The sequence below is a fragment of the Chaetodon auriga genome, chromosome 9 (assembly GCF_051107435.1).
Source record: "Chaetodon auriga isolate fChaAug3 chromosome 9, fChaAug3.hap1, whole genome shotgun sequence".
NCBI lineage: Eukaryota > Metazoa > Chordata > Actinopteri > Chaetodontiformes > Chaetodontidae > Chaetodon > Chaetodon auriga.
In genome coordinates this window covers 14,023,627-14,051,284 of record NC_135082.1, presented here as the reverse complement: position 1 = coordinate 14,051,284, position 27,658 = coordinate 14,023,627, and the positions used below count along the sequence as shown (strand labels likewise).

At 45.4% G+C, this 27,658-nt stretch overlaps 3 protein-coding genes across 3 annotated transcripts in view; 1 reads left to right on the top strand and 2 right to left on the bottom strand.

Moving 5' to 3' along the window:
- LOC143325577 (bifunctional heparan sulfate N-deacetylase/N-sulfotransferase 1-like) overlaps positions 1 to 14,310 on the bottom strand; it is a 41,359-nt gene extending 27,049 nt beyond the window's left edge. The window contains exon 1 of the mRNA XM_076738749.1: positions 14,123 to 14,310. The gene's annotated coding sequence lies outside the window, so the exon portion shown is untranslated. The remainder of the gene's footprint in view (positions 1 to 14,122) is intronic.
- A 2,118-nt stretch (positions 14,311 to 16,428) lies between these two features.
- rbm22 (RNA binding motif protein 22) lies at positions 16,429 to 22,410 on the top strand. Its single transcript, XM_076739616.1, has 11 exons — positions 16,429 to 16,521; positions 17,853 to 17,906; positions 18,014 to 18,043; positions 18,467 to 18,599; positions 18,696 to 18,796; positions 19,014 to 19,186; positions 19,430 to 19,630; positions 19,803 to 19,967; positions 20,397 to 20,485; positions 21,259 to 21,387; positions 21,623 to 22,410. The coding sequence occupies exons 1-11, from the start codon at positions 16,468 to 16,470 to the stop codon at positions 21,775 to 21,777; spliced, it is 1,284 nt and encodes a 427-aa protein (XP_076595731.1). The 5' UTR covers positions 16,429 to 16,467; the 3' UTR covers positions 21,778 to 22,410.
- On the bottom strand, positions 22,367 to 27,360 carry LOC143326126 (myozenin-2-like). Its single transcript, XM_076739617.1, has 6 exons — positions 27,280 to 27,360; positions 26,657 to 26,753; positions 25,395 to 25,558; positions 24,774 to 24,855; positions 23,894 to 24,077; positions 22,367 to 23,012 (listed from the first exon to the last, which is right to left on the bottom strand). Exons 2-6 carry the CDS (start codon positions 26,745 to 26,747, stop codon positions 22,829 to 22,831), a joined length of 705 nt encoding a protein of 234 aa, XP_076595732.1. The 5' UTR covers positions 26,748 to 26,753; positions 27,280 to 27,360; the 3' UTR covers positions 22,367 to 22,828.
- Between the last annotated feature and the right edge of the window lie 298 nt (positions 27,361 to 27,658).

The following is a 27,658-nucleotide window of genomic DNA, read 5'->3' as shown; positions in this document are numbered from 1 at the left end:
AAATTGTACTGGCGGACACGCACGCAAAAACAACAAAAGCAAAACAACATCCATCAGATGAGCGCCGAACTGACAGCGACCATGTTTTGGGAGCACCCTGTTTATAGTCCCAGACTCGCGCCGCTGCTCAGTGAGCGGGCTCCTTTGTTCATTAATTGATTGGCCTCCCCTGCTGGGCCTCAGTAACTAGGTTACACAGATCCATGAAAAGAAGAGGACTGGCCCCCCCGGTGAAAGGCGGAGGACAGATAGACGACTCCAGGGCAGGAATCCGAGTGTTAATATAACTAATGGAGTGAGGAGGACGACGGTAACTTTATTGAAATCACCCTCATCTAATTAGAGCGAGCAGCTGATGAGAGCAGAGAGGGACGGTGAGGAAGGCTGGATTCCATTACGCGAGGGTGAAGTCACCGTCGTTTCAGCTGAATGGGCTGCGGAAAGGTGACGTGACGGCTGTGCGAGAGACAGCGTGGCGTTCGTTACCAAGCTGTCATGAACAGCTCTCACAGTCACACTCACTGGAACTTGTGACATCGCATCACTTTGCTCACCATCGCTGTGTTTTGCCAGTGTAATGGAAGCAGGTTAGGTGTTGTGAATGTGAGGCTGAGGTCACCGGGACGTCCTCACTGGGCCTCCAGGTCCACGCGGCGAGGCAAAATGACTTCTGAGACAAGAGGAAAAGATCAGCAGCTAGAAAGAACGTAGTGCCTCCGCTGCAACGTGAGGCAGCCATTTTACTCATTAGTCCAATTAATCCTTCTCTTTTCCTCATAATAAGGTTAGAAATGTACAGAATCAGGTAGATTGTCCTTAAGAAGTTCCTAAAATAGATGAGAAATTACAAATGTAACAATAGGCGGTAGATCCAGTTTCCTCATCTCATCCTGTTTATTTCATATTGTCAAACTGTTTATGCACAGAAGGATTACTGACACTCCAGGGAGCTCATCACTGGCTGATTATATCCAGTGTGTGTGAGCAAAAAACTATTTTGTCAATTAGTTCTTGGTCAGAAAACAAGCAAGTGAAGAGCTGTTACGCAGTGGAAGAAAACTGGCGCCCTGCCGCCAGCAACGCGAGTGGGCTGACCTCAAGCCACCACGTCCAACGAAACCACAACCGCGAACCACTGTCACACAAGAGGTTAAAGACGGGCCGTTTGGGGGAAGTGTGCTTTTTTTTCCCCTTTGTGCTGCGGAACGGATATACAGTAAATCCTCCAGGTTGAAACTGGGCGTTTACAAAGCAGTAATCAACACAAAGGAATAAATACATAGTCGAATACAATCAGGCCTTCCAAAAGGACCGCCGTGACTCTAAATTCAGATTTAAAGAGGCATGAAAACCTCAGCGCAAACAGTAAATATCTCACCCAGCTCTGCAGACGGAGACATGCTGGGCCCTCCCTGTCGGCGCGGGGCACAACAGCTGAATCAACGGAGGGTCTGCATCTGCCCCACATACCTCAGAGGATACAAGTTTCCACCGCGCACTTTATCCCTCAGGTGACAGGACTGAGCTCCCTCCACCGACACAGACGGAGCGGGCGGGGGCAAACGGTGACACCATCAGCCTGATGGATATGGGCACTATGTGCGTGCGTGTGTGCGTGTGTGTGTGTGTGTGCTAATGGCGGTCAATATGGGAGGGGGGGGTGAGCGGTGTGGATGTCATTGGCAATAGGTCAGAATCCAAAGCTAAATCAAACGAGGCCTCGGGCAGCCTTTGGAGAAAAAAAAAAAAAAAAAAAAAGATCAAAGTATGACTCTGCAAAATTTTTTTTGCTTGCACAGTACTTCTCAACCCAAGCGGTGTGTGACAGCTCGCAACATAATCTTAATGTATTATTTGACCCTCCCATCCCCGAGCGATGGGAGCCACGATGCATTACGAGCTCCAGCGAGGCCCGAGACCCTGAGCGGCAGAACAGTTGACCACTCCTCACAAGAGATGACTCCCGGGTCACATGAGGACGGCGCAGTGGAGATGAGGTTAATATTACTGACAGCAGTAGCCAGAGGGAGGGAGACAGAGGAGCAGAGGAGAGAAAAAGGAAACAGAAATCCAAAGCATTTCACTCCTATTCCAAATTACCTACTCTGCAAATTGCGAGGCGAGAGCAGCCCACCTCCCCCCCCGACAGCCCCGCTAATGGTGTTGTCTTTAAAACCTTTATCACTAATTCATTACTTCTGATTTTCCAGCAGCAAGGGTTGAAGCTTTGTCTTCTGCCTAATTGAGAGCCAGTGGCTTCAGGCCCTGATCAGTCAAACCTACTAACAGCTTTCCTCGGGGGAGAATGAAGTCAAAAACAGCATTATTGTACCGGCAGGTCATTTGCTATGTGTGCAACTTCAAATTACTTTAATTTTAGACTCTCCGAAGATGGTGATTTGTGGAGTGGGCGAAATGTCAGGCGGTAATGAATGTTGAGGTTTTCCCCCAGTTGTCCCTTGTCAGAAAGTGCTGTCATTAAACGGCGTAACATTCAAAGAATACGCCACATATTCAAGACGGGGTTTTGAAGTAACGTTCAGCACCCATTCAGTCAGTTATAAAAAACTTTCAAAGGGGATTCAAAAAAAAAAAGCCATTTTCTTTTTCGGCACCACTTCCGCTCCACCTCGCTTCAACCCCACCTCTCCCCTCCACACATGGAAGCCTACACAAGTCTAATTAGCTGTGTCGTATCCCTTGATGACTCCGCCATTTCCTCTCGCCGGGAAGATTAACCACCACAACACCAATATCAGCCTCCGCGTCAACACAATTAGGTGAAGAGTGAAATGCGAGGCGTGTCATCACTTCTCCCCGGCTTCATTAGGGCGCGCAACTTGACGACAGACAGGCCGCCGCGTCTGCAGGTTGGGAACGCGCCGAGCAGGTGTACTTAGCAACCCAGACGGTCGCCATGGGATGTGGTTAGAACTCGTCCCAGATAGTGCAATATGGCCAGGTTTATTATTGGAGGCAGAGCTTTTAAAAAGAGCTAAAAGGCCGCTTCCAATTACAGACAGATTCCTGTTGATTAGAGCGGAGCAGTGGCGATCACAATGTGTAGAAATGATTCAAAAAATCTGCTTTCTCATACATATTCTTCATTTCATTTAGCCAAGTTCTGATAACCTTTGTCAGGGTATATGAATCTTTCAGATCAGGGTTAGACCTTTATACTGTATGCAAGTGATTAGATTAGATCAGTCAGTGAAAGTCCAATATGATTATGCCAATGCTGCCACAGGCGACACGACTGGAATGAAGATGTGGCTTTACTGGGTCAGGTTTAGAGGTGAGAGTCGACAAAATCCTCAAAGGGAAGAGGAAAAAAGCTCATTCTGCTTCACCGTCCCACCAATCCGGGAGCTTTCGAGCATGTACGAGTTTTCAGTTCTGTTTTAAGGTGAATGTCAAATCGGAGAGTGCCAAGTCAGTCTTTCCATGTCATCCAACTCCTTCCCAAGTTGTCTCAGGAGGCTGAAACTCAACACAGAAGCATCCGTACAGGCTAACACGGAGCTGCTGAAGACAATCCATTGTTTCAGATTGTTTCCAGATGCTTTAGTCCGGACTCTACACTGTTGCATTTTCTGGCCACGGTTTGTCATTCTTCTCGTCAATCTCGGAGCTTCCTATTAGTTCCCGTCAGCCAGGCCACCACCCAAATTCATCCTCAGTGAGCGAGTGGACTTCTGGGGCCTTTGGGTGCGTTTGTCTTCTGTTCTGTTACAAGAAATCTTTCAACAACTACCGGAAATTACTGCTCATATACACAACCCAGGAAGAATCCACAGTTCCCCACGGCCCACATGCTGTTTAATAAACAGTTTGTTTATGCCAAAAAATACGATCCTAAAAGAACAGAGTATTTGTCATTTCAAGGATTTTTATTTTTGGCAGTTTAATAGTCAAAACTACATATGAGGAAACTACAATGTAAAAAACAGAAAAGATCTTTAGCTGCATAAATATTCCACCACAATCAACATATTACAAAAGAAGACCGGTTGTGCTAATGATGTCATTAATTAAAGGCCTAATTTGAGCTGCAGCCCTTCATTAAACATCAAAACACAGAACTGGAACCTTTTAGAACTCATTAACTAACAAGACGTACACAAACTACACTCGACAGCAGCTCAGTGTGACCCGTTCATATCTGCTGACGCAGTTTTCTTTACATCATAAAGAATATATTACATACTTTGTCAGAAAACACTGAAAAGATCAGTGAAGAAAAGCTGATACTGGCAACTATCTTTATAGATGACAACTAGAATTGTTCTTAAAAAGTCATTTTTCAGAAGAATTGCCAAACATTTGCTCGTTCCAGCTTTTTAACTGTGAAGATTTTCTGCTTTTCTTTGACACACATGAAAGTAAGTTGAACACTTTGAGGTTTTGGACTGTTGATTGGACGTCACTAAGAAACCCACCGAGGCTTTGGGAACATATGAATTCATAATCTAAATGCATAATTGGAAAAATGATGATCAGATGAACAAATCATGAAAATAACTGTTAGTTGCAGCCACCGTATTAAATCCCTTTAATCATAATCATGATCAGAAACACAAAAATGCTTTTCTTCCCTTCCAAATGTTAATTTAAATTTGAATAGTGTATACACAATATCAGAATTTAGACTTGGATATAATACTGGTTTAAAAAAAACATACTTCATACGGCTTTCAATGCCACAGCACGAAGACAAAAAGGCACAAAGAATTATTATCATTCCCAGTTGTTTCCTAATTTCCTAATTAAGGGAGACTGGATGGTTTTAAACAGGTGGTATCAAAAAAGCAACCAACACTTCCGACTAAGTGATTACACCTAGAACAAAATACTCACTGCGTCTGTAAGAAATGGCAGACTTGATATAAAGTTTGTTCCTTAAAGCACCGAAGAGTTCAATCTAAATATATGCAGCAAGGGGCTCCAAAGTCCCATCAAAGCATCCATCCATCTATACGGGAAATCTACGCTTTCTCCCACGTATTGTTTTTCAGCAAAGTCGGCGTGACAACACAAAGCCCTGCCGTGCGCTGTGATGTTAACAAAAATATCCGGATGGGCCGTCAAAAGTTGCTGCTGCTGAATCCTCGCGTGACGTTTTCATTTAGGCCTTCAGACCACCTAAAAGGGTTCCTGGCAGGGAAAACTCCTCTTCACTGCATGAAGAATAGACGCGGACAGGAAGACAAGAGATATCCTTATGACTGGATATATGCTGTCAGATGACATTAGAGCACACAGCAGATATTTACAGCTTTCTGGAAACATCTGTGGGCTCACAGAGGCCTGTCACGAAGGCAGGGTAAACAACATGCTTACTAGCATCTCACACCCCCATGCTAACCAGGCCTGTCAATCATGAATCAAGCTAGTGGCTGCGAGTCAGATGTGGATGAAAGGAGGCTGCTGGTACGACAGCCCAGAGAGCGGCAGCGCCACATGAGCCAAAAATATATAAATAAATGTCAAAAAAAAAAATACGGCAATTAATTGCAAAAGACAAAGTAGAGAGTTTAAGCCTCAAAGAAACAAACAAAAACACAACAAATGCTCAGCTAATTGAGATGTTTTTGCTCAAAGCGCTGCAGCAGATCATTTAGTGATAGCTTGAGCAGCGAGTTCAAAAATAATGCAAGAGAAGAAAAAAAAAAGAGGAGATGAGCAATCTGCCACTGAACACAAGCGTACAGAAGAGAGCGGAGAAGAAAACACGCGGAGGGGAAAACAAGGGAGCCAGAACAGAGGAAATCTAACAAAAGACAACAGAACATCGTCGGAACACAGTGGAGCCGAGCACAACACACCAGAACAGGCTGTAATTGTGTTGTGCGGGACTGACCCCAGCGCATCCCAGCAGGCATTGCATGATGAATGGGCCTGGCGATGACTACATCCCACATCCCTCCTCCTCCTCCTCCTCACATGCTCTTTTCTCTCCCTCTCTTCTCTGTCGCCACTATTAGCCCTCCTTCTGTCCCTCCCTTTGCTCCCTCCTTTCCCCAAAACCACACTCTATTCAGCTGTTGCCATCCCACAAGATTAATTTGCATTCAGTGCACTTAGTCCTCGTATTGTGCTCTGACACAATGACATATTACAGTGCACGGCACACCTATTAAACATATAGTCTGGCTTGAGGGACGATGCCTCTTCCGCGAGATGGTTATGATAGAGTACAAATGTGCAGGACGAGAAGCACGAGGGTACAGCTTGATCGGTAACGAACGCAGAGAGCCTCTGACACACGAGTCACGGCGGAATCATTACAGGAACAGTTAGATAACCTCGATTAATGATTCACTAGACCCAAACTAATAAACTGGGTCAGATTGTGTTAGCGGTGGTAGCAAGAGAGCAGAGAGACCTTCAGGTTAGGCTGCGTGAGAACAGAGAACAGCGGCGGCGAGAGCGAGAAAAAGAAAATTAAAAAACCGACAGAGGTGTTGGTGTTACTCTTCTATAGACCCCGAGGAAAGAGACAGTAATGCATAGGAAATGGGCTTTTTCCTCCAGCTTTCTTTGCTCCTGCTCTCCTTCTACTGTTCCATCGTGCCCACGTCCAAGGGGAGCAAATTTAATTTGCGACACCGTCTCTAGCCATCACCCTTTGTGCCTGGGGACAAACGAAATGGATTCTGGAATTTAAAAAGATGAGTGAAATAAAGAAATAAAACGGGGCACTCAGGAGAAGGCGTCAGAGACAATAGCACAGAGGGTGGCAGGGAGAAATGAGAGCAGAGTCTGATGGGGGGGGAGCGGGGGGACAGGAAGCTGGGAGAGCGCTATGTAGGCCAGATATTAACTGTATGGTTATCATGAACAAGCTCAGAGACCTGGCCATCTGGGGAGGCCACGGGGTTACTCAAACAATCAGATCGCGGCGCTGATAGCAGCCACTGCTGACGGGACGACGTCTGAACGTGGAGGTGGCTTGAGGGTTAACAAGCCATTACTTCACCCCAGTGTGCTCCCTGGGGAGACACAGCATGGGGCTGTGGTGGCAGTGTATGTGCATGTGTGTGTGTGTGTGTGTGTGTGTGTGTGTGTGTGTGTGTGTGTGTCTTCCTCAGAGCCCACAGCCCACCTTTGGGCTGCTACTCAACAAAAGGGAGCTCAGAGGAGTGACATCACCTCAGAGACTAAGCCTGTGCGCGGGAGGCGAGTGGGAGACAAGGGCGTGGAGGATGGAGACTGGGGAGGCTGTGGACTATGTGGGAGTCACATTACTCCCCTCCAGCCCTTCTCTACCTGTCACATAAGCACTTTGAGGACTCAACAGTAAAAGCCAGAGTCTTGACAACTTCAAACGGCTGCTTTGCTGGGGTAGATCAGAGGCAACGGAGGGATAAAGACAAGAATAAAGGAAGAAAGAGGAATCCAAAAAGCGCCAGGCCTGCTCACCGTGTAGCCTCAACATTGTGTCGTGGGATGTCTTGAATTTCATTATCAGATTCTTGACTTGAGTTCATCCACTGCTCGGTCCCACAGTAGTAGAAAAAAAAAGGGGGGGGGGGGCTCCACCCCGGCCCATTGAGAGCCAATGAGCTCTGGTTGAGCTGCAGCAAAGAGTTGGGGGCCATTACAGAGAGCAAACAAACACAGACCTCTGGCCAGGCGCACACACAGCCCGGCCCCGACACCTGTGTCCCATTCACCAAACATATCCGGCCACTTAACACTTCACAGAAGGGGTAGGGTGGTGTTTGTGTTTGCAGGCTTGCAAGCCCCACTATGGTTCCTTTAGTTTAGCTTCTTTACCCAAACAGCCTGCGAGCCTCTCTGTGAGGACCAATTGCTCGCGGCTGTTGTACATCCCGCTGAGAGCAGCCAGCCGTTACACCACCTGACCGTCACCACTGACCCCGTTCAAAGCTGCACCCTCTGAATAAAACTGGCCCAAACCTGACAAAACAAAGCTCATTCATCCTGCTGCCATTTGCAGTCTCCAGCCGTCCCTCCGTCTAGGTACCGCAGCTGCATCTGGACTGACCTCAGGGTTGCCAACACCTGTCCTGCACAGACAGGGACAGGGGCGCACGCACACACACACACACACATACACACACACACACAAACACACCCCCCAGGATGGATGAGAGACAGCAGGCTGGGCAGACACGGCACCGCCTCGGATCAGTGGAGGGGTACACTTGAAGCTGCCAGCAGCTAAACCTCGGGTCGGCACCATTACAATTCTTTCCACCTCACCAATTTAAAATGGAGAGGAGGTATGCCATCAGCTGCGGCCAGTTTGTTACGCTGGATTCTAAATGCCGCAATACGATTTAATGAATTGAAATGGAGATGACCCATAGCCCTGGCAATGCAGTCATAGTTTCCACCCAAAGATTAAGCTAGATAGCTGGCCTGAGCTGGTTAGATGTAGCCGAGGACGTCCGCATGCCGCAATGCTTTGTTTGCAGTGGAGCCAAATGCACTCACAGATGGGAGCCGACTGGACACCAGATGACTTGCTGTGGTGTGGTGGCGTGGTCTGCTCTGGGGCTAAGAGATGGGGGGAGAGGGGTGGGGAGAGAGGAGAGCAGGGGCACCGAGCACCAGATGCCCTTCTAAAGTTTACTAGGCTCTGCCGTCCTGGTGGGATGTCACGATGCCCGGGCCTGGTCTGATCGAGCATCAGGATGGCGAACAGAGAGGCCGCGTCGCAGACGTGCCTGTTTTGATGTTGCACTGTTGTCCAGGCTAACAACAGTCTCTATCATCACAGGCTAACAAAGGAAAACTGAAACCTCTGTGTGACCTTGTGTAGGTGTTCGCTCACTCTCCTACAATATCAGTGCTCATCATGACAGCACTGTAAACACAAACTCTAGTTGGTAAACACTGAACATCGTCTTTCTGACAGCATCGGGTCACAGCTGTGACCTCGTTTAAGCTTCAGGAAGAACAGTCAAACAGTGCAAGCACAGACAGCTGCAACTGCTAACAAGATACGGACACGGACTATTGACTTAGCCGTCCATTAATAGGTACACAAAACTAAAACCAGTGCACTTTAATACAACAGCTCTGCACTGACTCCTACTCCATGAGGGTTACAATGTTCAGTTTCGATCTTAACTGTTTTAGAGAGATGCTGATTCAACTTTATGATCAATTTAGAGACTGCTGTCTGTGTTGCTGCTGAATCCGGAAAGGTGTTTCCAGTCTTTTGTCCACCCCACTTATATCAGTTTCTTAGTTCTGGTGGGTGTACTGAAGAAACTGACAACTGAGCGTATTGTTTTGACAAGTGTTGATATGATACCGATCATATAAACACTGCACACGTTGTATAATCATGATTTGGAATATTCTGCATTTGACATTACATTTGTGCGCGTTGTCTCAGTGGGAAACATGTACAGTTTACACTTTCCACTTATGTACTATACACACGTTGTATACTATGTACAGCAACACGGCGTACAACTTGAGGCATGCGTGACTGTGGCAGTAAACATCACTTCTACAGTAGGTGAGAGTATGTGTGTGGTATCTGTAGTGCAGTCAGACCCAGCCGAGGCCACCAGACAACTGGGTAAACACACAGACACCGCCCCCCCCGCCTCCACCTGTCTGCCCTCCGTGCTCACATCAGTGAGCTTTTACCATCAAGCCATAGGTCCACTGATGTAAGGCTAATGTCTAACATTTAGACAAAGTGACAGAGTCATTTGCACATACTCCGGCAGAACAGTCTTCATCACAGATTTCTTGTTCTCCTGAAATAGTACAAAACCTTGACCCCAATACAACATGCTCCAATTTTCTCAATATAAACGCTACATGTGTCCCAGTGCCACGGAAAGCAACACACACGTACGTCTCCAAGTCCGAGTCTGAAAAGGAGCCTTACGAGTGGCTGAACGGACAAAGGAGAGAAAAAAAATCTAATCGTATCCGATGACTGATAGCACTTATGATGAGGACGGGGTTGGAATATCCCGCAGAGAAGTAGTGCGTTCCCATTACTGCATCTCTCCATCTCTTGAAATGGCTTCATTAACAGGCGAGTGCAGAGAGCTCCCTAGCCGAGTGTATGAATGCTCTGTACCCCGAGGGTCCGCCGGAATGGCTGAGGTGAAGTCCATTAACACTCGACAGCTTGTTTTTTGACCACTAAATAAAACAGGGTATTTTTCTGTGTCTGCAGTATAAATAGCCTTTAGCTGAGGAGCTGCTGAACACAAATTTCTGGGGTTGAAAAACTCCACTCCAAGAATTAAATCAGGCTCATGGACCGGGCCGCTTCATGCTGCACCGTCACAGGTGTCCGTCTGGACTCAGGTGAGGCTGCAAAATCCCCAGTGAAGCGCAATGTCGCACAGGTCTCAGAAACCCACGGAACGAAGAAAACGGCTTCGTGCCATAACTTGTCTGGAGAGCGGCTGAGCAGGATCTGCTGACTTTTTGGTTATTTGTCAGAAGCTCTTTAAGTGCTAGTCCTCATTCAGTTCAACTGCCTTTCTGGGCCTTATCTGCACACAGTGGAGCATAATTTACCAAAGACAACTGAACGGCTTCCCTCAGAGTGTCACCTAAATGCCTAAAATGATGTTAATGTCTGTATTTAAACGGCGGCGAGTGGGCGTGGGGGGTGTGATAAGGAGAGGAGCTATAAAAACCACACTGTCTTTGGCTGGGGACAAATCCATATCTCACATAACCTGTCCTGCTCCTCTGGCATACTTCCCGATCCCTCCGGCAACCAGAGCTGGCTACCTCTGAGCCTATGACATAGCTCTTACTTTCCCAGCACTTACTCTCCAATCATGTGTCATCTGATGAAACGCTACACCCTAGTCACCATTATTCGTCTGGACACAGGAGCCTCTGGAATGTATCGGATTCCTGCCTCGGGGGGTAAGCACCTTGGAAACATGGTCTTACCTCCACCGGCTCGCCTCTCCCACTTTTCCTCCCTCTCTGTCCCGTCGTCTATCTTTCCATTCAGCAAAATTCCACTGGAGGCCTGCTTGATTTACACTGCCTCGTTGCCCATCTGACATGTGCTCACATTTTCGACGTACGACTTCACAATAGAAGGATGTGTGAGGGACAGTTTAGAGTTTCGAGGCTGTTTTCCTGCTGCCTCCTTTGTGTCGAAGTCCCAAAATCACAATGAATTTTAGCATTTTCCACAAATGATGCTCGGCTGCCATGCCTTTCATGCTTGAGAGCGAGCACTGGGGCTCAACTAGAAATTCAAATTAGAAAACTATTTTGTCCTCAATGGTACAACCACTCTCAACCTATCTCCCCTCTCCAGAGAGCAACAGTTACGCCGTGCAGTACTCAGGCCTGTATTGAGTATCTCTGAGTCACTGGCCTGCGTAATTCAGTCTAGGGAATTATGACAGTGGAAAATCATTTCCCTGGGCCGGGGACAGGAGGCCATGGCTAATCGTTCAGTAATCTGATCTGCCTGCATACTGTAGTCAGCCGCACCGCTAGCCTAGCCAGCCAGTCACACATGTGGACACCCCCAGTGCCTGCCAACTATCTGATGGAGGCGAGCACTATTCAAAAACAACTCTCCAGGTTTTCCTGAGGATTACAGATGCTATCGGATCATTTGCTAATACTCGGTTGTGCTGTGCTGTTTCAAATGTATTTACTCTGCTCCCGCTCTCCAATATCCCTCACGATATCAGGGCCTAAGCCAGAAAATGCCACAGCCACATTCCAGGCAGAAAACGGCACTTCAATATAAACCACTCTGCAGGTTACAGTGGTAGAGCCTGCCTCGTGCGTTCTGGCATATTAATCAAAAAGTTTGATTTAGCGAGGAAGCATCTGAGCTTGTCTGTCAAACAGCGGGGCTATTTTGGGTGCACGTCCAATTGTAGATTCCAGTAGAGCCAGTGGTGTTGTAGTAATATATGAATAAGTACCATCGGGAGCAGTACTGTGGCATAAAGCAGTGCTTATGCCCAGCAGAGAGGGTCGGGGAGACTTGAGTTTTGGAAAGATGCCTGGCTTCAGCCCCACTCTAAAGAGAGGTCTGCACCCCACACACTGAGTGTGGATACAAGGGGCACTGACATGGAAAAATACAAGAGCTGGCATGTTGGTGGGCACTGCAGTTCCCAACAGATAACTTGCATTGAATTAAACGCAATGGTATATTTACTGCAGTACAATTACACTTACACCCTCCTCTAGGTGGAGATAAGTAGCACTAAAGCAGTCAAAGCCATGATTGATAAGTCGCAACATTCTTTCTCTTCGTCCCCATTCAAGCCTAAAATCTAAAATGACGAATCGTCTGTGATCATGTCTCGTTCTTGACAAACGGCCAAACTCTGCTCGGTGACGTGATCTGTCATACTGCGCGATGCCTACAGTATTTTAGCAACCTCCGTGTGTAGGCATTGTAACCCAGTCGCAGCGTTTCACAGGCATATATCTAAGTGAAGAGAGGCTGATATATGATCAAATGGCTGCGGCAGCAGTGGCAGCCTTCATCAACTGAAAGCGCTAGATCACAGCATGTTTGGCAGCCAGTGGGAGCAGTCAGATGGAGGGTTAGAACAACCAGACAAACAGTTGGCACACATAAACAGAACGCAACTTAAGATTCAGCTCTCCACAAATTTGACAAACAAATGACAGCAACCACACATTTTTTAATCTAATCTGCAAATGGAATAAGCCCTACATTTTTTTTTTTTTTTTTTTTTTTTTACAAATGACGGCTGGGACATGTGATAAACAACACATGGCTTGGAAATAGCCAAAGTGTGAAGCATTGGTCAAATAAATCTCATGACACATAAAACCAGAAGGACAGCACTTTTCAGTCACAGGAATGTCTTCTGCAGCTGAGGCGAAATGCAGGGAAAGTCCTTCTGACTTTGCCAAATACATTCAGAGCGTGAGTCATTCTCATTTAGTAATCTCTTACTCACTATAGGTGCACACTTGCACGCGCACACACCCCAAGGCCACAGATTTCAGGCAGGTCTGGACTGCCCCTTTTTTGCTCCAGAACGAAGTGTTTATAGTATTTAATAGACGGTGCTATCTCGGTGGAGACAGACATTTGCTCCATCTTACACAACAAGAGTAACAAAGCAGCCTCACACAGTGAAGGCAGATCTTACTGAAGAGAGGACACTGCATCGCTGGTGCATGGTGTAAACAGCTGTTATGGCACATACAAGCAACATACGAACAAGCTTCATGCATATCTTCGTCGTCAGTGCAGCCCTACTTTTTTAAAAACTCAAACTTCACAATGATTTTGTGAAGTCAGGGTGATCCTTTCTGTTTATCTTCATGGGATGAAATAGTTTGAAAGCTCACAGTGTTTGGAGCAGTGATCCTGCAGATGAGTCCTACAGGTCGCCACACAAGAGTCGGTGTCATAACGCAGAGGCTGCAATCAGCGCTCGTAATTAACCCAAGTTCCCAGAAATCATTTGGACAAATCGAGTAGCGTTGAAGCGGCCGCTGCGTGCCCATGGTGGTCTTTTCTGCCCCTCTGTCACGTGCAGTGCTATTAGATTAGAGGGCAGACGGTCGTCTCGAGCTTTCATTCGAATTTGCACACAAAAATCGTGTGGCCTTTTCATCGCGGGAGGCTCGTTCCAGAGCCCCGTTTGTGGCTCGGTCGCTACGCTGTTGCAGATTTGTTAAAGCTAACTTGAGGTCGAGCATTTGATGGAGCTCTGTCCGCCGCAGCTGCCACAAAGTTACACAAACAAGTTAGTCGCTTGTCGCTGGTTCCGGGCTGCATTATGGTGTCCGGCTGGATAAAGGAATTCCGATATTAAATCACAGAGCAGCCGGGACACAGCTCTCTGTTTGCCTGAGCACAAACTTCGACCCGACCCGCTTTGAAAAACGCACACACATAACGTTAGCTTCCTTTCTGTGCTGCCATACGGACGAGCCGAAAGCCACACCGAGCCCCCCGCTCCGCCGCCGGGGCTTTTATGTTCCCAGCCAGGCCGAAAAACTGGCCTCATTCTCCGTCTGCGCCAGACAGCGTTCACTAGCCTGGCCTGGGAGACCGAGCGGCGAGGCTCTCGGTCGTCTATCAAACATGTGCGAAAACAACGCGACGAGACTTGTTTCGTGTCGGTGTACTCACCTCGTCGGCGTGGATGTGAGACAGCGCTGGCTTGCTGAAACGAATGCGGGTTTGAGGCACGCTGGGCGCATGTCGTCGTCGTCGTCGTCTCGGTTTGCTGTCGGTCGTAATGTGGAAGCGGCACAGCGGACTCGGCTGGGAGAAATCGGGAAATCTGAGAATGCCTCTCTCTTTCTGCGGCTCCGTGCACCGGCAGTGGCCCATAACTGTCGACAGGAGGCGCCAGCGCAGCACTTTTTTTTGTCTCTTGATATGCGCATACATGCAAACTACACAACTCCTCAAAGAAATCAGTGCGATCACTCCTGCAGGATCTTACCTGCATCCCTGCTCATCAGCACTGACATGCTAGCGGCTTTGATGTACCGTGTGGAAATGCATTAATTGCTGTGATACTGGGATTACCCTGAAAGTTTTTGTGATGTAGGAACAAGAGCTCAGGGTTAGTCGTGATGATTAGTCACCACACCATGCTGATTAAGCAACAAGCCATTCTCCTAATGTATAATCAGTGTTGCACCAAAGGGGAATTGCCCTATTAATTAAAATCTGTCGCCTAACGAAAACAATCACTCCAGTATTCCTATAAAATTAATAGTTCAATGTCTTAAGTAGTGACCTATACTACTACTGGGAAGCTATGCTTATATTGGATATTTTCATTATCTTTTGAGTTGAACATCTCTATTAGAATATAACATTATAATATTTCTGGCACCACATCTTGAATTGCACAGCAAACTGATACCTGGCTTTTAGTTTTAGGACAGCACATAGTCTATACATGAGTATGAAATTTGATTATAAATGAGCGGAAACGAATGTCACAGTGTCAACAGAACCATCAACGTCACTCCGAGGATATCATTTCTGGAACGGAGCTCCGAAAAGCACAAAGCAGCTCTGAGGTCGTGGTACACCTACGCGTCCTCTGACCTTGTGACTCATGAGGTTGGTGATTTTGATTACAGAGTGGCTAAATCCAAGACAAAGTCCGCCTTCAAAATGGCTTTGGCTGTCTCATCCACATCACATGATAGAGGAGATAGGGTCACACGACTCATTAAGACACAGAAGGCCACGCTCAGAAGGTTTCTTTGGTGTCCCACTGAACACGGGCCAAGACACGGACTGCACACCCAAGGGAAACAGGCAGAGCTGGCCAGTAAAGATTTCAGTTTAACCCTTTCTCGTGGAAATATGATCACACCAGTGATCAATAATTAGTGTCACCTGACTGATTATACCTTGAACTCACTGAATATACCTCAGATATCAACAGCAGCAGAGGAGAAAATGTTTCCTGTCTGGAAGAAGCGAAAAAGCACAGCAGACGTCCTTTTCTGACCTCTATGCATCATGAAAAAATTGCCAGCTCCTCAGGCCTGTATGTAATCCCTGTCCTTTGACTCCACAACCTCACCCTGACCTTAAATAAACATTAGGAGCTTAATGCCCATCCGTAATCTCAAGCATCCTTTGCCCCACTAATTGGAGTTTCACACAGCAAAGACACCCTGACCTGGATTGGAACAGGTGGATAGATAAACAGTAAGTGGACTACACAATTGGCTTATAGAAGCTCACACACAGCAGCCAATCAGTCTGTCTGCCTCACTGACACACACACACACACACACACACACACACACACACACACACACACACACACACACACACACAGAGGTGGAAAAAAATACTCACATCCTTCACTTAATTTAAAGAAGTACTGCCAGAATGTAGAATTAGTTCAAAATCTTGCATAAGTAAGAGTTCAGCGGCATGATCAGCAAAATGTATTTGGAATTTCAAAAGTAAAACTATTCATTTTGCAGAATGACCACTCTGATATTGAAATATCAGAGCTGTAAGTTTTAAATACTTTATCACTGTTGGGTTGTTTATTAAGAACATTGCATCATATTTTGTAAGCTGATAATAAGTTTTGTATCTAAAATCTTAATATGCAATGTAACTATAACTGTCTCAAGTGCACTGGTATAAAAAGCACAATATTTACCTCTGAAATCTGGTGAAGTACAAGCAAATAGGAATGCTCAAATTAAATGCAAATACTGTGCAAAGAGTAATACTAGAGTAAATGTATTATATCCGTCTCCACTGCAGATGCCAGAATTGTTAAGTTCACGACCAATATTGTTTTTCTCCTTATATTTATATTTGCCTCTTATATTTACTTCCTTCTCTTAATTAGATTGTGTCTGATAGTTTCTTGAAATAGGGCGACACCCTAAGGTGAAACGTGGCTCTCTGGCGCGGTGCATTGTGGTCTGACACCTCTTGTGTCGTCGGTTGTTTGGCCCGTTTGGCTCACGCTCTGCAAAATGGCGACGTCCCTGGGATCCAACACCTACAATAGGCAGAACTGGGAAGACGCGGTAAGTTTCATCGGTATAATAGTTTATAGGACAATAAGAACTACTAAAATAAAATAATTTCACCTATAACTCGAGGAATCGACATGACCATAAAACCTACCAGATTGCCACTAACTTGGCGGGTTTGCTTGGTAGCTAGTTAGCCTCCCGTTAGCTGGTAGTAGAAGCGTGGAGGCTATCTTCCTAACATGTCACGGTATAGAAACGGTAATTCACAGATTATCACAGTCTATTCTGGAATCAGCAGTAATGAGCTACAGATGATCGACGATAACATCTGAAGTCGGACTAAGAACAGACTACCTTGGTTAATTTAATCTCAACGTGTTTTGTGCTAAGGTTAGCTGTCTAAGCTAATCAAGGCTAGCATTAGCAGGCTGACAATAATAAAACGAAGTTGCGTCAAGTATCGTTGGTCAGCCAACAAGTGCCACTCATAACGCTGTTATGCAGAACCGAGCCAATCCGCTACACGTTCGAGTTATTTCCGACTATCTTCGCAGCAATGTCAAACTCATTAAGATTGAACTGTAATATTAGCTTAGCAGGCTCTCATAGAAAAGGACCATATTAGCTTGCCTCACAGGTCAATCACAGCTTTGTGTAACGACTTAAGAAAATGTCAGAAAAAATGAGAACTGTGTGATAAACAACTCTTAATTGTATGTAAAATTGCTGATGTATTATTTCAGCCGAGCTTGCTGTCAGTCGTCATCATTCATCAAGCTGGTCATAGTAACGTTAGTGAGAGACCAACTTTACATTTGAGCTAAACTGAAGTCGGTATATATATCTATTAGATCTTCACTCTTCAATTTATTGTTTGCAAATCAAAAATGTCTATTTTTGAACCTCTTAAAGACTACATTAAAGACTATATAAGGCAACAAATTAGTTTCCTCCCTTGAGGCATGACACAACAGGGCAGTTGGCCAGTGTTAGTTTTACCGTGACATCAGAATATAAACTTTGCAACCCTACGCCGTGTAGTTGACGTTTGGGCCATAAGAGCTGCTTATATTTAGGTGTAGGTGCTGATGCTGTCAGTGGGGCGGATTAAGGCAAGGTCGTTTTCAGCAGTTAACACTCAGATTGAAACAGCATCCTTCAACAGATGGCAAAGTAGGAGTGAGCAAGTCCCAGTGCACCCCTTGTATTCACACATGTGACTTCGCCAATGTGACTTCGCCAAGGTGCCCACAGCAGAAAGTGAAAGAAAATGGCGGCCAAGTTACTGTTTCAGATAACGTGCGTCCAGGGACTCTCGGATGAATAACAGATATGGTGCTTGGTTGTTACTAAATTAACATCTGTTTTCCTTTGTCTTTCAGGATTTTCCAATTCTGTGTCAGACATGTTTAGGAGAAAACCCGTACATCCGTATGGTGAGTGAACGTTACCCTGTCATCATGATGAGTTGGATTGAATTGGTTATATTACATGCAGTGTTGATACCAGTGGAGCTCAGATATGTTCATGCTTTTCTTTACAGACCAAGGAGAAGTATGGAAAGGAATGCAAGGTATGTTTGCATTAATACAACCCCGATTCCTAAAAAAGCCGGGACACTGTGTTAAATGTTACTAAAAACAGAATGCAGTCATTTGCAAACAAACTGTGTTAATAGAGAGCTGTCTATAAAGTCTTCCTGAGCCCATGAGGTAATAACCTTTTTACAATCTTGTGTTCACAAAGTGGTGAACCTCGCTCCATCCTTGATTGTGAGCAACTGAGCCTTTCCAGGATGCCCCTTTCATACCCAATCATGATACTATCATTGTGTTGTTTTCAATTGAGTATATGGGGGGGAATGATCATATAATATTTTTTTGGTGTCAGGGTTGTACTTTTGGTCTCGGTTATTCAACACTCAGCATAGTTTATCTTAAATTTTACTGCATCTTCCCCATCAGAATGCTTATTGTTTTCATTATGTGTCCATCAGATCTGTGCTCGACCTTTCACTGTGTTCCGATGGTGTCCAGGGACACGAATGCGTTTCAAGAAGACAGAGGTCTGTCAGACCTGCAGTAAAATGAAGAATGTTTGTCAGACATGTCTGCTGGACCTGGAGTATGGTGAGTTTCTGCAACTGACTCCCTGTTTCTTATGGCTTGCATATAGCGTATAACTATGTGAGTTTAACCCCCCTTGTTGGACCTTTTGTTTTACAGGTTTGCCCATTCAGGTCAGAGACACTGGGCTATCAGTTAAAGATGAGGTTCCTAGGTCAGATGTGAACAAAGAGTACTACACACAGAACATGGAGAGAGAGGTATGATTGCTTTCTGAAGCAGACAAATGCTTTCTTTGTCCCCAAAATCTTTTCTTTGTCCCCAATTTCAAGTCCTTAAATATCAAGTATCTGCTGAAACAGTCAGTAATTAGTCATTTTTCCTGTATACTTGGCAAGTAGTTTGTGTTTCTTTCAAAGGTTGGGATTTCTTTTTGTCACTGATCCCTCATGTGTGTTTGGACTTCTGTGTTCTCAGATAGCCAACTCTGACGGCACACGGCCAGTGGGCCAGCTCGGTAAAGCGCCCAGCTCTAGTGATATGTTGCTGAAACTGGCCCGGACCACACCGTATTACAAGAGGAACCGGCCGCACATTTGCTCCTTCTGGGTGAAGGGAGAGTGTAAGAGAGGAGAGGAGTGTCCGTACAGGTGAGTGACACTTCCTTAAACAGCTGACAGCTACAGTTCTGTAGGGTTCAAACTTGGTACTGTGGTGAGCAGCAGTGTTTTTGTTTTTTGTTTTTTTTTTGTTTTTTTCCTATATCAATTTAAGTGTATTAGTACTTGTAATTACAGGAAAAATAGAAATTGATTTGCTCTTCTGGTTCAGTTTGACTGTAATTTCCTTATATTTGTTACATTTTTCTCATTCTGGTTCTTCTCTTCACACAGGCATGAGAAGCCCACAGACCCTGATGACCCTCTGGCCGACCAGAACATAAAGGACCGTTACTACGGCATCAACGATCCAGTCGCTGACAAACTGCTGAAACGGGCCTCAACTATGCCCCGTCTGGACCCACCGGAGGACAAGTCCATCAGCACCCTCTACATCGGGGGTTTGGGAGATACTGTCACAGATGGAGATCTCAAGTAAGGATTTCACTATTCGTTACATATGCTGTTGTACAACTTCCTGTGGCCATTGACAGTGAGTTTTACTCATGTTGTAAATATAGTAGAATGTCATCAAAAGGACTTACAATTTTATACCTTCTATTTCCAGTGTTTAGAGTCAATTGGACATTTGTCTGCTTTATTGCAGGAGTCATTTTTACCAGTTTGGTGAGATTCGCACCATTACCATAGTCCAGAGGCAGCAGTGTGCCTTCATCCAGTTTGCCACGCGGCAGGCAGCTGAAATGGCAGCTGAGAAGTCCTTCAACAAACTCATCATTAATGGACGGAGGCTCACTGTCAAGTGGGGAAGGTAAGAAGCTGATCACAAAGGTAAAAGTTGGGCATGAGGGTGTCAATCAGCAGCCCGAGCTCCAGACACAGAGTCCATTCTCATGCAGTCATGCATCGTGCAGAACCCAAACTAGTTCCTCCTGCCATCTCATACAAATTCTTAGCATCCATACAGCCCCACTTAGTGGAACCACTTGGGAGGAGATGTGATGATTTGCTTATTAAATGCTGTATTTGAAAGTAAGCGCCTGGATTAATGCCACATCACAGCCACAACTGAAAGCAAACTACTGTCTGCAGTGATTTTTCAACTATTAGAGAGCAATATTACAGGGCCGGACACTTTTCTATTCTTGATCCAGTTCTGCTGCTGCACACCATTTAGTGGCCTTGATCAAAGTAACTGATGTGATTTATACATATGTAACTTAAATGGTTTGTTTTTTAGATCTCAGGCAGCAAGAGGGAAGGAGGGTGTCAAAGATGGTGTCAGTGAGATGGGCACCAGGCTTGACCCTGTACCTGGACTTCCTGGAGGTGAGTCTGCAAACAGATCGAGTTGGAATTTGTGTGTGTGTGTGTGTGTGTGTGTGTGTAAGAGAATAGTGACATCGTCATGTGAGTTTATTTGAAGTATTGTTTAATTTCAGCGTTGTCTAATACGTTATTGATTTGTTTCTTTTCTTTTTGGTCATGCAAAAAAAAAAAAAAAGTTGGGATGCCATGGAAAACAAATACAACAGAATTTAACTTGCTCATCCTTTTTGACATGCACTCAATCAAAAACAGTACAAAGACAATATATTCAATATTTTCCCTCACCCACTTCATTGATGTTTGTAAATATCTGCTTATTCTGAATTTGATGCAGCAACATGTTTCAAACGAGTTGGGACAGGAGCAACAAAAAACTGGGAAAGTAGTGGAATGATCCAAAAACACCTGTTTGGAACATTCCACAGGTAAACAGGTTGATTGGTAACAGATGAGAGTGCCATGATTGGGTATGAAAGGGGCATCCTGGAAAGGCTCAGTCCTTCACAAGCGAGGATGGAGAGAGGTTCACCACTGTGTGAACACATGATTGTATAAAGGATGTTGCTACACGGGCTCAGGAACACTTTGTACAATCATTGTTGGTGAACACAGTTTGTTTGCAAATGACTGCATTAAGTCCCAACTTTTTTGGCAATGGTGGTTGTATGTACTAGAAAATTATTGGGATCGATAGAAGAAATTAAAATGGAACTATCGCTGAGATGTATTTGCCACATTGTTTCTTTAATTCTACTTCTCTGTGTGTGCCACAGCTCTTCCTCCTCCACCAGCCTTAGATGAAGAGGCTCCTGCAAACTACTTCAACCTGGACCCGAGCACCTCTCCTGCTGTCATGAACATCGCTCTGCCCCCACCTCCCGGTATCAACCCGCCTCCTCCAGGTAAAGTCATCACCTTCATCACAAAATTGAAGTTTACATCACATACATAGTAAAATATGTCAAATATAAGATTGTAAGTAAACTTCATTATGTCATCAACTTTGGTAGTACTGATGTGTTATTATTGGTTTACACAATTCATTTCATCATCATCATTTAGCACGATGTAAACAATTTAAACACAGTGAGAAGAGGCGCTTAATGCTGTATTATTTCTTTATATCTGCTTAATCAGGTTTTGGGCCTCCAATGTTTCACCCCATGGGACCCATGGCTCCACCTATGCCCCCTCCAATGAGCATGAGACCTCCTGGTCAAATCCACTACCCGTCCCAGGATCCTCAGCGCATGGGCGCTCATGCCGCGCATGGCTCCCGTCATGGCGATTAGCTGCTAAAGTGAAATCATACTGTGATTAGGTGTCATTCTTATTCTTTCGTCAAGCCTGGTCGGTTGCTTTCACCTCAGATGCTGTCGGCGGGTCTGAAACCTGCAGACTACTCCTGTGAAAAACGCACTGCGCAGAAAACAGTTTCTTACAGGCTAACATCGGATTTATTATGCCACCTGCAGTGCAGTGAATGAACTGAACGAGGACCATCTGTGTCTGGAGAGATGACAACCAGGATGTTACAAGATGAATTTGTCACTACTTGCAGTTAAGAAGCACCAGAACAGCATCTGAACGGTGGAAGTTAACATGGTAAAAGACTGGAGACATGAGAGTGCCAGCCGGTGCGATCGGGGCCACATGGTTTTCACAGGCTCCTGTTCTTGGAGCCATTGTACATATAAACGTGTATACTGTTGGTTAAACTTGTATTTGTCGCATCGTGCAAAGTATCACATGGAGTAAAATTCTGAGGAGCATTTTTAAACCTGTTCATTTTCAGTTACGTTGAATATTTTTTTTTTATTTGACACAATCTTAATATTCCACAGCATAACGACTTAGTTTATTGTCAGGCTTTCTTTGAATGTTGTTCTCACTTTGTCATTAAAATGACACAATTTTGTCAATCATTTCAGAGTGCATATTCATTCATACTTGTGCTGTATTAACTGTTGTGTAAGAGCACTGGTACCTCCTGCAGTAGCTTTTACAACAATAGGGGATAAAGGTGTGAGTGTCAGATGGAGACTGGAAGGAGGGGGAGTCGAGTATTGAGACATTTTTGGGATCGGGTTCTGCTATGGGTGAAGGACAGGTTCAGCCTGTGGCGGCTTTCCTCTGAACTCTACTGTGGTAGTGAACTGATTCCAGCATTCTGAGCCGCTGATCAAACCACTCAGCAGCAGCAAACCACTTCATATTTCATGCAGGAGCGCTCCGTTTCTCTCCCCCTGCAGTGCCTCAGTGATTAACAGAGGGATCATCTTTGTAGGAGGAGAGGAGCGCAGAGTAGGTCAGTGCTTCAGTCTTTAGCTGATCAGGCCCTTTTCATAGTTCGTTAGATTCAGGGCTGTAATCAATTCCCCATCCCTTGGGTGCTCTGTTGAAGTTGGGCCGCCGACACATGCGCTCCTGAGCGATGCTGGGCAGCTTCTGAGGCTCCACTGCCTCAAAGCTAATCACTGGGATCACCCTCTTGCTGGCCATAGCGCCCCCGAATGGCGTGGCAGATCTGAGGGACAGAGAGGAGAGGTTATACTCAGCGGGCTCAAAGCATTGTTTCATGTTCCTGGCAGAGGTGGACCCTGGATATCATACATCGCAGGCTCTTAAAGAGGGGAAATCTTTTGATCTGTGGTCCCAAACCTTCTTTTGCGCTATGGACCGGTTTCACATAAAGCAATAATTTGCTGGACCGGCATAGAAACGAATAAAAACAAATAATTAAAAATGGTTCTGTCCACAGGGTAAAAAAAATTTAAAAAAAGTGAGATTCAGGAGGACTCAAGCAGGGTGTGTGCTCGACTTCCACCTTTTCTACTTTTGTAGCTGCTGAGTTCAGATTTAATTAAGGCATCACTTCATAGTAATCTTGAGGGCGTAAACAGATCCCTCCACAGGGGGTACAGTTCCACACTGGCTGGCAGAAACTGAGTGATTGACAGCCTTAATTGAGTGAAGTCTTGAGTTTGTCTTTCACATATTCTCCACTTCTCCATCTGCCCAAGCTTAACCTTTTGTCCTGCCGTGCTAGAATGATGTAAGTCCTCGGGTGCCATGAGAAAGGTGATTCTCTTTCGTGCGTAATCTGTCTTGTGGGGGGCATTAAAAGCTTGCGGCCCCACCAGTGGATCATCTTTCAAGAGCCACGATTCAAAATAGCCATCATGCAGAGAGAGAGAGAGGGAGAGAGGGAGACTGGATTCATTTTCAAACTGGAAACATGGAGTGGAGCCAAGGGAAGAGATGATGGTGATGGGTAACGTGGTTCGGTCATCTGTGGGTCTATTTGAAGATGAGTGCGTCTCAGCGCCTGTGCACCCAACTGAGAGGGATTTAACAATTCATGGTTTATTTGAGTGAGCTGAGAAGTGTCCGGTAAGGCAGATTTACCTGTTGAAGCACCTGTAGTTGGCAGGCTGTAGTCCTTGTGGGAGCTGGGGCAGCTGGGTATTGAGGGCGTTCAGGAGCTCGTCGTTGCCTCCGAGGGCTTCCATCCATGGGGAGCAGTAGGATTTAGGGATTACTGTTGCGTTGAACTTCTCATGAGGAATTTTCTTCAGAGGGCCAGAATATCCTGACAGAAACAAAAGTCTGATGTCAGAGGGTAAAATGACATGCCTCTGTGAGTAAAGAGAAAACAGTGTTACTTTAATTTGGACTAATTTTAGCTTTACATTCAAACGAAGCAAATGAAGGTCCCCTGTGTTGAGAAAAATGGATATTCCTTTGGTTTTGAAGCTAATTACAAACCCCATTAGATAACTTCAAAAAAAAAAAAAAAAAAAAGAAAGCAAGCCCCGACAAAGAACAAATGGATCTCATATACATATAAATTCCTTTGATGTCACTCCTGTCAACAATAGGAACTACAGTAATTAGATCTCAGTGTGAATCCCGGATAATAAACAAAGCTTAGCTCACTGTCAGTCAGATCGGAAGCAGCGCCTTCTGTCAGGCCAAATACACAACGGCGCTCAGCAAAGATGGTTACAGATCACTGCGCTCTGCAAACTGCCAACTCTCCTGGCGCCGATAATAATAAAACTAATTTATTTGCTCAGTACATTTCCATATAAAAAGTGAACACTAGCAGATCAAAGTGGGATACAGTCTGCATGCACTGCCCAAGCATTGTGCTGAGTCCTATGGCTCGTGGCAGCCTGTGCTAATCCGTTCATCACCATGTATTACCATTTACCTGGAGCAAGGACGTCAGGACTGCCCTTCTTTGCTATAGTCTTCTGAAGGTTCATGACCAGGCTATGCTTACCAGGGACGGAGAAAGCCTGGTTCTCTTTTCCTCCCTGTGGCTCTGCGACGCTCTGTGGGGGAGGTGCGGCCTCTGAATGGAGCTGGGAAAGTTGGATTTTATTTCAAGATTCGCATACATGCCGAAAGGCTAAGGTGCAATAATCATTAGAGTAAGAGTGAACAATAAGGATTAGGAAAAAAGGATAAAATGTAATGTGAAATGTGACATTTGTAGGCAGACTGTGATTAGAAAAGCCATGGTGCAATTGTAATTGTGCTCAGATACAGTCACCCTGGACAGGGTTCACCATCCTGATGGTCTGAGGGAGGAAGTTTTTCTACACAAATACTTAAACACACTTATCTGAAGGGGCATTCATAGCAAGGAGAACTGCCCAGCTTGCGAAACCGACTTCAGGCTTCAGTCTGGAAACACCTATTTTTGCAGGTGCAGTCAGTGTGGTCAAAAGTTAGATATTTGTTGCTGCACTCCACAGAACATTGGGCAGTCATTATGGCTCTTATCAGTTCAGCACACTAACAAACTGTCAAGCATTAACAAGGCATCAGAAACACATCACTTTGGGTGTTCAGAGGATGGAATTAATTACGTGCTGAGCTCCATCTCTCAGATCCTTACAGTGTTGGTGTTGTAAGCACCGTTGGCAGCGTTCTCCAATGTGAACCTCTCGACCCGCCTCTGTCTCTCCTGAAACATGCGAGAGCCTCGATTAGATGGAAGGTTGAGCTCCTCCATCATCACGTCCTTTGGAACGCTGATCTTCTTCCCCAGGTTCAGGCCCTCTGGCACAACACGACAGATAAACGGAGGCGCTTTAATAAGTGATTACATTTAATATCCCTGTGCATTTTCCAGAATGGCAGTATCAGAGCAGAGACATCTACTCGCTGCAGGTTGTTATGCTATGTGGCACGGCATCAGGCATAAACAGGCATCCTGACATTTGGTTGTTGGTGCAAACGCAATGATAAGAGTAACTGCCAGATATTTGGAAAGAGAGGGAAAAGTAAGAGACTAATAAGGACCTTTGGCAAATCTTAATGCCTCCTCTGATCTTCTTGTTTCTGTTGACTTTGAACAGCTGAGGGGCACTGAAATAAAAAAGCCAAACCGTGCGCAGCATCACTAAGTTGGTATCTGCACAGCTTTTGCTCCAGGTCTCTTCTCGTGTTCTATCATGGCACAGCAGAGGGTCTGAAATAGCCTCAAGATGATGTCAAGGGCTGCGTAATGTGTGTTGTGGTCCTGGGTTGGCATGGGTAACTGGGCATATAAATAGGATCTTTGGATGAAAGACTAGTGTAAGAGCGGGTGGCCCTCTTCCTCGCACATGAAAAGTGTTGAGAGAAGTCTGGGCATGTGCCACCCTTGAGGAGCTGCCTTTGATCGGCCTGTGTAAAATTCAGTGGTGGGAGTCACATTTTGCTGAGTTTAGGGGACTCGGTTTCAAAGCTTAGCTGGCAGACAGCACTGGAAAACAAACAGTGCAACTGGGATGGTCCCTGCTGGAATGTTTGGAGAATTTCAACAACACACCGGCACTCCTGGGATTTGGGTGTACCGCACCGTATGTGTCCCCAGGCAGTGGACCAACACACTTTGATGTTTGGCTCAATTACATCTGACAGCTCTGGCTGTGATCACACACTATGACAGTTTGAATATGGGTGTAAATACACACAAGAGCAGACCAAGTTGTTGATGTAATATGTAAACCAGTTTGCAAGCTAATAAGTGTATTAGCTTACATACTAATACATGTATTACTAGAAACCAATACGTGCATTCGCTTCTTTTCAGATGTCATGTCGGTGTATGTCAGTTCTGTTTCGAAACACATGTCAGCTGGAACCAAATCCAATCCATGCATCCAAACTTACTTCCCCTGGCCTCCAGAGACAGAGCCTTAGCCTGCAGCATCCTCTGCTTCGTTAAATTATCCAGGCCAGACTGTGTCGTCATCATCATCATCTTCCCCTGATGGACACACGTTTCCATGTTATTTATCATAAGGATTTTTCTAAATTAGTAGTATGTTTAACAATACTACTACTGCTTTGTTCTATCATTTACCACTGGAAATATCTAAATAAGACATACGACTTCTTACTCAGTCACAAAAGCAAGAAAGACACTTCTATAGGTTTCCTATACATTCTAAACATATATATATATAGATATACCACAAGCCCTGAATTAAAAGCGATATCAAGGGCATCTCCATTTTCTCATGACTAAACGTCTCCAGTCTTGTGTTTCTCCTTTGTGGGTCCAGGCAGTGCCTTTCCTGGTATTTTGCTCGAGCTTCTACAATTACTATACTTCCTTGCTTGCATGTGTTAACTGTATTTTTTGCATTAATTTCATGTGTCACATTGCAGCAAAACCAGAGTGCATCTTTACTTTTTCCCTGTGTACAGCTCATTAGATGTGACCTGGTGCCCTCTGTCACTGCTCGTTTAGATAGCAAACGCCTGCACACTCCCCTCACCTCAGTCCTTACCTTTGTCTCCCGCCTGTCTGTGTGTCTGATGTTGGAGCTGGACTGGACGGCCAGGCGGTTTATCGCGCTCTGGAGCTGGGATGCTTCCACGCTCCGCTCTGACACTCCTCAGCAGCGAAGGAACAGTCTGTACAAAACTCATCCCAGGATGCCTGAGGCGCTTACCTCACCGGGTTATTTTAGCAGAGGGATAAGAGAGTGAGGATGGATTGAGGGAGTGTTTGGGAGGGGGGCATAAAAGGACGATTAAGGGAAGGGGCAAGTAAAAAGATTTACATCGTGACCTCCAGCCTCTTTGATAATAAAAATCTGATCCCTCCTGCGTGTGTGTGTGTGTGTGTGTGTGTGTGTGTGTGTGTGTGTGTGTGTGTGCTAACAG

Coding starts and splice junctions, on each gene's coding strand:
- LOC143326126 (XM_076739617.1), bottom strand. CDS start 26,747: ATGATGATGATGACGACACAGTCTGGCCTGGATAATTTAACGAAGCAG. Junction 24,856..25,394: donor GTGCTTACAACACCAACACT/GTAAGGATCTGA, acceptor CAACTTTCCCAG/CTCCATTCAGAGGCCGCACC. Junction 24,078..24,773: donor CCAGGCTTTCTCCGTCCCTG/GTAAGCATAGCC, acceptor TGTTTCTGTCAG/GATATTCTGGCCCTCTGAAG.
- rbm22 (XM_076739616.1), top strand. CDS start 16,468: ATGGCGACGTCCCTGGGATCCAACACCTACAATAGGCAGAACTGGGAA. Junction 18,797..19,013: donor CACAGAACATGGAGAGAGAG/GTATGATTGCTT, acceptor CTGTGTTCTCAG/ATAGCCAACTCTGACGGCAC. Junction 19,631..19,802: donor GTCACAGATGGAGATCTCAA/GTAAGGATTTCA, acceptor GCTTTATTGCAG/GAGTCATTTTTACCAGTTTG.